We start from the raw sequence: 9,145 nt of genomic DNA, 5'->3' as shown, positions 1-9,145 counted from the left end.
CTTGCAAGCACACACACTGTCATGAGACAGTATAATGCTAAAAAGGTTATCAGAGAAATTATGTGGGACCAATGAATTTCTTTAATCTATAAGGGATCATGGAATCCTGTAGCTCAGTGGTTAGAGCACTTGCCTCGCAAGTGAGAGACCTGGGTTTGATTCCCGGCAGGGCAAAACGTTGAGCAAATTTCCTTACTCCACACTCCTCTGTTTACCTAGCAGTAAGTAGGAACCCAGTTGTTAGTTGATTGGCGGTTCGCCTTTCCCGGGGTAATAATTCCTTTAAAAAATAATAAATTGGTCACTCAATCCATGACTGTTTGTGGGAAACTGCCGCTGTGCGCAATTGGCTACTGCGTTTCGCCCACAAAATATACAGTCAATTCACTTCACAGTATATTCTGCGTTGCGCTTTGAGACATCTCAAAGACATAAGGCGCTATATCAAATGCAATTATTAATATTATCAGAGCTATGCAAGTATAATCCCAATCCCTTGAGGGTCGGACGGAGTATTATGCGGAGTTGCTGTTTGACCCAGCGACCATTGCACAGATCCATCTGGATGGCGAATGGAAGAGTTGGCAGGAGGTGTTGAGCAGATTGAAGGCCTTAATGATCCAGTTGGCTGGATCAATAGACTCTGCGGTGTTTCTTTGCTAATGGTGAGGCAGCAGATGCAGACGGTACTAATGCCGACCGAATTCCTAAATGTTGCCCGGAGGGTAACTCTGGGGGGTGGGGGGGGTGTGAATGGCAAGAAAGAAATTCACTCAGGTTGTATTTCTGTAAGAAATTCACTCAGGTTGTATTTCTGTAAGAAATTCACTCAGGTTGTATTTCTGTAAGAAATTCACTCAGGTTGTATTTTTGACTGATTGGTGGCTGATGAAGCCTTCATGATAAAACTAAACTTTGGGAACTAACAATGGGAATACATGGCCAAATTTAGGTTGTATTCAGAATGTGTATTCCAGCTCCAAGACCCCCCAAAAATCTCCAAGATTAGTGTAAGGGTTGACAACAACAACAACAACAAGATTCCATTTATAAAGCGCCTTTCACGTCAGGAGGACGTCCCAAGGCGCTGCACAGTTGGGTCATGACCCGAGCAGGGGGGAAATGGTCAGGGTGAGGGGAGGGAAGGGAGGGAGCGAGGAGGGGGGAAATGGTCAGGGTGAGGGGAGGGAAGGGAGGGAGCAAGGAGGGGGGAAATGGTCAGGGTGAGGGGAGGGAAGGGAGGGAGCGAGGAGGGGGAAGAGAGTCGAGAGGGGAGCTGAAGGCACGGTCAAAGAGAAAGGTTTTGAGACCGGCCTTGAAGGAGGAAAGGGAGGAAGCGGCGAAGGCACTTGGGGATGGAGTTCTAGAGCCTGGGGGCTGAGAGGCTGAAGGCCCGACCACCGATGGTAGGGCGATTGGGGCGGGGGACGTGGAGCAGACCGGAGCCGGAGGAACGGAGGGTACGAGCAGGTAGGTAGGGGGATAGTTGACAGTAGATTCGCCGAGCCTATCTTTCTTGAAAGGAGACCAGGGCAAGGACTTCCAAAGTTACCCACTTTATTTGATGCATTCAACAATGACGTGTTAAATGGCATCGGAAACTGAGCGAATGCCAGCTGCTGGAAGGTGTTACCTAGATTCTTAGTTCATGAACATGCATTCATATATCTGTGGCTTAGAATCCACCTTGATTGGTTTATAGAGAGGTAAGCAGTTGCTGCTCAAGCACCACATTTCCAATTTGCAGAAACATCACTCAATGGGAAGGGATATGTGTCTGAGCTATAGGCAGGAAGATGGTTGCAAACCTCCCGCATTTCACGCTGATCACTATTGTTCACCAGGATGCTCACAGATCATTAGTTTCAGCTGGTATCTGCTGGACACCTAGTGAAGGCTCAAATGTGCACTTGTCAGATGTCAAATGATCAACTAGTGTTTCTTCTCTGGCAAGGAGTGGGCAATAAACAGGGTCTCCTTGGATCTGAACTGGCTCCAAGGTGGTATGACCATTGGAGATCATGCTTTCAGCCACTACCCCCCAAAACTCTGGAACACTCACCCTCAATCCCTCCGCCTTGCCCCCTCCCCTCTTTCAAGTCCCGCCTGAAGACTTTTCTGTTCGACCGTGCTTACGGCCTCCTCTCCCCTCCCCCCGGCTCGGAGTCAGGCTCCGCCATTATTAAGTGCTCTGAGACGCTACCCTGTGTGGAGGGCACTACATAAGTGCAAGTTGTTGTTGTATGTGTGGAAACGAAATGGTGGAATCCTCTGTGGATGTCTCAATAATCGAATCGCCAGGACGAGTCCACAGTACTTTAAGACACTGTGCTACCGGCCAATTGAGCTCATCAACAGGTCTTAGGAGGGGCAGACATCTCACTTGGTTCCTGTTAACCCTGCAAGTCAAAGCCCTAAAGGGGAGGGTAGTTTTTGCAGGACAAGCCGTGGAAAACTTCCCAGACAGTGCACTCAATGGCAAACTATGCAGTTTTAGTTGGTCAAACTCCATTTACCCAAATCTTGGCTCTTGCCACTCTGTGCCTAATGAGGTATCACTCCTTGGAAAGACTATTCATTCCATTCATATAGATGGCATACCTATGTAGAAATCTGTCTGGTTTGTCTACCTGTCAACAGAGAGCAGGTGAATTGGCAGATAGCAACAGAAAAACCTGGAAAAAACTGAAGATTCTTAACAAATTAGCACATCCATTCATTTCCATTCAGAAGTTTGATACTCTTAAGCACAGCGATGGTTTTCTTTATGTGTTGGAGTCAGCTGGCCACCCTGTACAGAGGCTTGGTGTAGGAGCTCAGGTCAGACCTGGTGCAGGTATGCAGGTATGCAGTGACCTGTTCTCATCCCAATTGGGCACTGTTAATTATCAGTACTGTGTGTTCTAATGGCAGCAGATCAGTATGTCAGGCAGGTGCAGCTACAAAGTCTGCGAATTATGAGTATGGCCACACTCATTGCCTGTAAACCAGTTTTTAGCTGCCTGGGATATCCTGAATTTAGCCTTTCACCCAGCTTCAAAGGATGAAAACTCAAAGTACATTGATGTCCTGCTAATTGCACCCACATTGAAACCACTGACCCCTCAGTGGCAAACCATGATGGAAGCTGCCACTGTTAGGTAACTGAGTTTGGGTGCCATTATTCAGACGTTAGGGAGGAGTTACATTCAAAACCCACAAAGAATGAAGTATGTTCAGGAATAGGCCTGTGAGTGTCAGATTTCTGAAATGAAAGGATGCGTTAGTCTGTTAAGAATCATCATAGGTATGTCCAGTTTTTTCTGTTGCTCTCTGCCAATCCACCTGTTGTCTGTTCACAGGATGATGAAAATGAAAGCCATTAAAATTAAACTGGTATATGTAAGGATTATTATATCTACAACATTAAGAATTTTCCAAAACAATTCCATGTCATCTTACACTTTAAGAGCCTACTTTTAAAGCTAGGAACGCAAAAGGTTTCCAGGTCTCTAGCATATATAGCACATGGGTGAAGTGTTACACAGCAGACCCATAGGCAGGAGAATGTTGAGCTCACTGTGTGTTTGGTGTGTTCCTGTTTCGCTCTTTTAATAGGCTCTTTCTTCTGTTGCAGGTGATGGGGACATGCGAGCAGATGGTCTGCAGCAACATGTGACAGGTACTCTTCATGCCCGGGAGTCTGTGCCACTACTCATGCCACTGTGTGTGGAGTCTGTGTTTAGGGATTGCTCATGTGTGTTTTATCGACCACGTGCATGAGATGTGTCACTCAGTTGCTTATGCTCTCACCTGTGGGTCAGGAGGTTGTCGGTTCAAGCCTGATATTAGGACTTGTATCTCACAGTCTAGGCTGACACTCTGGCATAGTACTCGGTGGGAGCAAGAGTTATTCTTCAGATAAGATAATAATAATCCTTTCATTTGATATAGCGCTTTTCACGTCTTCTCGACGTCTCAAAGTGCTTTACAGAATATGCTGTAAAGTGAATTGACTGTATATTTGTGGGCGAAACGTGGCAGCCAATTGCGCACAGCAGCGTCGTGGATTGAAAATGATCCAATTTTTTTTTTTTTTGGAGGGATTATTATTAGGCGTGTGGAGTAAGGAAACTTGCTCAGGTTTCGCCCTCTGCCTGGAATTGACACTTGCTCAGGTGTCTCGCTTGCAAGGCGAGTGCTCTAACCACTGAGCTACAGGACTCCTTGTTAACATCTTAACAAGATGTTAAACCAACCTCATGTCTGCTTCCTGTCTCCAGCTGGATGTTGAAGATCTTGTATTTTGGGATGTTTTAATGGCTGTCTATTGTGACCTGACCATCTCCGATAGAATAGGGGAAGACCATGAGAGAAAACATCAAGTATCAGACACACACATTTTGTCATATTTTGTCCAAAGGACTACAACATAGATTTATACAGTAAAACTCCCATAAGTCTGATCTGTATTAATCGTTCAATCACCTAAGTTGTACATATGCCCAAGTCCAGTTGAATTTCCTACTAAATCCACATAAATTTACCTGTACTAGTCGTATTCACAATCAAGCAACTCGTAACACCGGAACCGCACTTACTAGCTGCCGGATCAAAACTTAGTTTCCCACTCCTACCTCAAACAGAACACCGGACTGCACACCCCAACGCTCTCAGCACCTTGCCTCCCGGGGGCGACACATCAACATCATTGCGCACAGCAGCGGGGAAGGGGGAGCAGAGAGAGGAAAGAGCGTCACCAATTGTGTGAGCGAGGAGGACAGGGAATGCCTGATGAAATGGAGAGCCAAGGTCATCTCCTTGTGTTATGAATGGGAACTCCACCCATCCATGTCATGATTGGAGCCTCATGACTACAAGAGCAATGTTGTACTTGCCTTTAAGGTTTCCTCCCACTGACAGCTGAGTAAAGTATACAGTTACACGTTTTGTTTCCAGTTGAGATCAGCCATGATCTAATAGAATGGCGGAACAGGTTCGAGGGCCTAAATGGCCTACTCCTGTTCCTATGTTCCTATGCTACACATATCTCCCTTTATAACCGACAGAATTAAGTGGACTCTTAACAACACACTTCAACTCTCAAATAATTCACACATCTGTATCATCTCCCACTGCCAAGAAAAATCCAATAAAATCGGGGAACATTCAAATAAAACATTTACAGATAACAAAACATGAGAAGTACATGAAAATGGTTGTTCTGGAAATTGATGAACCCTGAAAACATTTTGAAACCTTGTCTTAATTTCACCAGCCAGTTCAGTACTTGTGTATTTTTTATTTGTAAGTCATATAAAATCCAACTTTGCATAAGTCATACTTATGCATGTTTCACATAACTCATACATTGCATAAAATAAAGTCGTATTAAATGTACGGTCTCAACTGATACAAATTATAGTTTACTGATGGCCCCCTTCATGCTGGTTGTGTCTCCGAAAGGAGTTGACAGTGGCGGAGCTTGATGATGAGCCAGCGAGAGAGTGGAGGTGAACATAGGTGCAGTCAAAGAGGAAGATCTTCAGGCTTTTTGGCTGAAAGCATGGTTACTGATGGTGGAGGGGACAGGGGACATGTAGAAAGCCGGAGACAGCTGAGCGAAACTGGTGTGTACTGGAGGAGGGGGATGGGGGTAAGCAAGTCGGAGAGGTAGGGATAAATTGATTTGTAAGTAAGCATGTATGTAGTCTGGTTCTTTAGTCAGCGCCTTGGGACATTCTCCCAACGTGAAAGGTGCTATTACAAATGTAATCGTGTTGTTGTTAGTCAAGCGGGTCCAGGGCACTGCTAATGACAGCCCAGCCAGCCTGGCTCATCGGTAGAACCTATAGGGGCAAACCAGCCACTGGGGCAGAGAATCTTCCCAAACAGCTATTCAGCCCCTCGAGCCATTTTATAAGATCGTGGCTAATCTATGCCTCAAGTCCAGACAAATACGTATCTACCTCCATCTTGAAAATGATGGGATCAGAGACGCTGTCTGTCTAGCCCTCTACCCCATTCTTCCCCCCCCCCCCCCCACACTCCCCTCTCTCGGTCTCTCTCTCTCTCTCTCTCCCTCTCCCTCTCCTCTCTCGGCTCCCCCCCCCCCCCCCCCTCAAGCTCCCTCTCTCCGTCCCTTTCCCTCTCTCTCTTGTGCTTATAATAATAATCCTTGCATTTGATATTGCGCTTTTCACGTCTTCTAGGCGTCCCAAAGCGCTTACTGTCTCTCTTGTGCTCGCTGTCTCACAGGCTCTCTCTTTCTTGCACACACCTTGCGGGCTCCTGCGTGCGTGTTCCCTCTCTTTCCCACCCTCACCACCTTTTGACACCGAACGAACCATCAAAAGAAAGGCCAGGAAAGGTTTTGCAGCTCCAAGCAAAATGAACATTCAGCACAGATTTTATATGATCTAATGTCTCTATGACAACAGGGAACACAAAATGAAAACTCAGGGATGGGCAGACTTGAATCCTACTGTGTGCAGTTTTCACTGTCTTAACTCCTTCACATCATGAGAGAGAGGGGTGTGAGCAAGAGAGAGGAAGGAGATGGGGCGCGGATGCTGAGCGAGGGAGAGGGTGGGTGCATACTGAGGGGCGGGGGTGGAGGGGAATGTACCATGCTAGGACATGTGCCCTCTGTTCCATTCACTGTATCTGTTGTCTTGTTCAACTGCAAGCCTCGACTTCCAAGATCCTCACCCTTGTATTCAAGTCCATCCACTCCTCTGCACCCCCCAACCTCTCTGATCTTCTCTCTCCTCAAAATAGTGCCCGTTGCCTTCGTTCCTCTGGGTCTGGCCTCCTCCTCATCCCCCGAGTCCTCCGCTCCACCCTCAGCGGCCGTGCCTTCAACCACTATGCCCCGAGGCTCTGGAATTCCCTTCCTCACTCCCTTCGTCTTGCTCCCTCTCTTATTTTTAGGTCCCTGCTGAAGACCTTTTCGACCGGGCCTTTGGTCACCTTCCTCCCCCTCCCCCTGGCTCGGCCTAGGGATCTGTTACTGTGAAGCGCTCTGAGACGCCGTCCGGCGTGGAGGGCACTATATAAATCCAAGTTGTTGGTGATGGTGGTGGTGGCAAAGAGCCAGTTAGTTTGAGGGTTTGACATATTGCCAGCACCCAGTGTTTCAACAAGTTTTCATTTATAGCGCGTCTTTCACGTCCTCCCGACGTGAAAGGCGCTCGATAAATGAAATGTTGTTGTTGTTTTCTGAGTGATCTAAAGAGTGGGATTAGATTCACTGTAGACTCACTAAGAACAGTCTAGAGTGATGGGACTAACTCGTGACTAGTTTTCCCGCCAGAGGGTTAAGCTGGGTCTCCCTGAGGCTGAGATGGTTCGAAGGTGACCTGCTTCCTCACGGAATGTCGAAATTGAGCCCACCCTCTCTGGTGGTCTCTCATCCGATTCCTGAGCTAGTCGAGTTGACGACAGACCAGGTAGCATGGTTCATTGGCAACACTTGGAGGGGCTGCAAGCCGAAGCCTTCTAGGGCGGGGTGGTCCTAGCTGGATATATCAATGGGAAACTTGCTTGTCAGTACTTCAAATGGCAAGTTAGGTGTTTTTAGCTAATCCAGCAGCTACAACAACAACTTGGATTTATACAGCGCCCTCCACGCCGTACGGCGTCTCAGAGCTTCACAGTAACAAATCCTGGGGCCGAGCCAGGGTGGTGCCAGGGGGAGCCAGGGGGAGCCAGGGGGGTGCCAGGGGGAGGAGCCAAGGGGAGCCAGGGGGAGGAGCCAAGGGGAGACAGGGGGAGGAGCCAAGGGGAGCCAGGGGAGGGGTCAGGGGGAGGGGGAGGAAGGTGACCAAAGGCGCCGTCGAAAAGAAAGGTCTTCAGCAGAGACCTGAAAATAAGAGAGGGAGCGAGACGAAGGGAGTGAGGAAGGGAATTCCAGAGCCTCGGGGTATAGTGGCTGAAGGCACAGCCGCTGAGGGTGGAGCGGAGGACTCGGGGGACGAGGAGGAGGCCAGACCCGGAGGAACGAAGGCAACGGGTACTGTTGTGAGAAGAGAGGAGGTCAGAGAGGTCGGGGGGTGCAGAGGAGTGGAGGGACTTGAATACAAGGGTGAGTTAAGTGAGGAACGTGAACATTAACATTGTGAACTACGACTCTCTGGCACATTCCATGCGGTTTGTGAAGTCTCTAGCATCACAAGCCACTTCTGATCTAACTTTGAAGCCTTGGAAACTGTCAATGCATTTCGTCTCCCCCACCACATACACTGGGAATTACAATACAAATTTACACTTATACATAGTGCCTTTCACGTCAAGAGAAGCACTGATCACGTCTGGCTGAGCAGTGAAACTGGGGTTAGGAGCTGAGCAGAGTGAGGAGGGGAGCTGAGGCGGGGGGGCGGGAGGGGGTTTGGGTGGTGAGGAGGGGCGTGAGGAGTGGAAAGATGACTGAAAGCACAGTCAAGGAGATATGTTTTGAGACGAGCCTTGAAAGAGGGGAGAGAGAGAGAGCAGGTGGGAGAAACCTGGGAATGGAGTAACTTTTGGTGCTTGAAGCTAGGCCAGGATGCTGGGATGTATTTAAGAATGCTCCGATGGGGATTTTAGAAAGAAGAAATCAAGTGGGCCAAAAGGGGTTTCTTCATCTGAATCTCTCAAAACCAAAGTATATTTATACAGCGTCTCTTGTGTAAAAGAAATGTCTCAAAGCGCTTCAGCAAATATAATTAATTAGAAATGAAGTGAATGTTGTTATGGAGGCAAACGAGGCAGCTAATCTATACCAACAACATACCAGCAGATTCATTTGAATTTGTGATTCATTTGAATTTGTGGTTCATTTGAATGACACAATGTAAATCAGGATAACAGGTAGAAAGACTCCACATTTAATTTGACTAACATGGCTGGAGGGAGGAGAAAGTGGAGGGTCTAATATCCACCTGAGTCATACGCCAGATGCAATCTAAATTAATGACTCAGTTAAAAACAACAGTCTGGAAATAGACTTGTATTTAGTGTGGAGTGCAATATTCAACAAGAGAGAGGAATTATTTTCTGTATTATTTTCCTGTGAGTTTCCTCCTTCCCACCTGTCTGACTTGATTTTGTTTTCATGGAGAGTAAACAATGTCTTCCGTGCCTCTGAAAAGCAAATGCTTGTGTTGAGTTAATCAATAAGTGCTGT

The 9,145-nt window shown here is 47.4% G+C and overlaps 1 protein-coding gene across 1 annotated transcript in view; it reads left to right on the top strand.

Moving 5' to 3' along the window:
- The first annotated feature begins 3,617 nt into the window (after nucleotides 1-3,617).
- The window catches only part of LOC103190388 (kazrin), a 51,483-nt gene continuing 45,955 nt past the window's right edge, over nucleotides 3,618-9,145 (top strand). Inside the window, exon 1 of the mRNA XM_042343543.1 lies at nucleotides 3,618-3,661. Coding sequence (XP_042199477.1) covers nucleotides 3,628-3,661 — 34 coding nt within the window. The 5' untranslated portion in view covers nucleotides 3,618-3,627. The remainder of the gene's footprint in view (nucleotides 3,662-9,145) is intronic.

This window comes from Callorhinchus milii, unplaced genomic scaffold (assembly GCF_018977255.1).
Source record: "Callorhinchus milii isolate IMCB2004 unplaced genomic scaffold, IMCB_Cmil_1.0 Scaffold24, whole genome shotgun sequence".
NCBI lineage: Eukaryota > Metazoa > Chordata > Chondrichthyes > Chimaeriformes > Callorhinchidae > Callorhinchus > Callorhinchus milii.
This window is presented reverse-complemented; position numbering and strand designations above follow the sequence as displayed.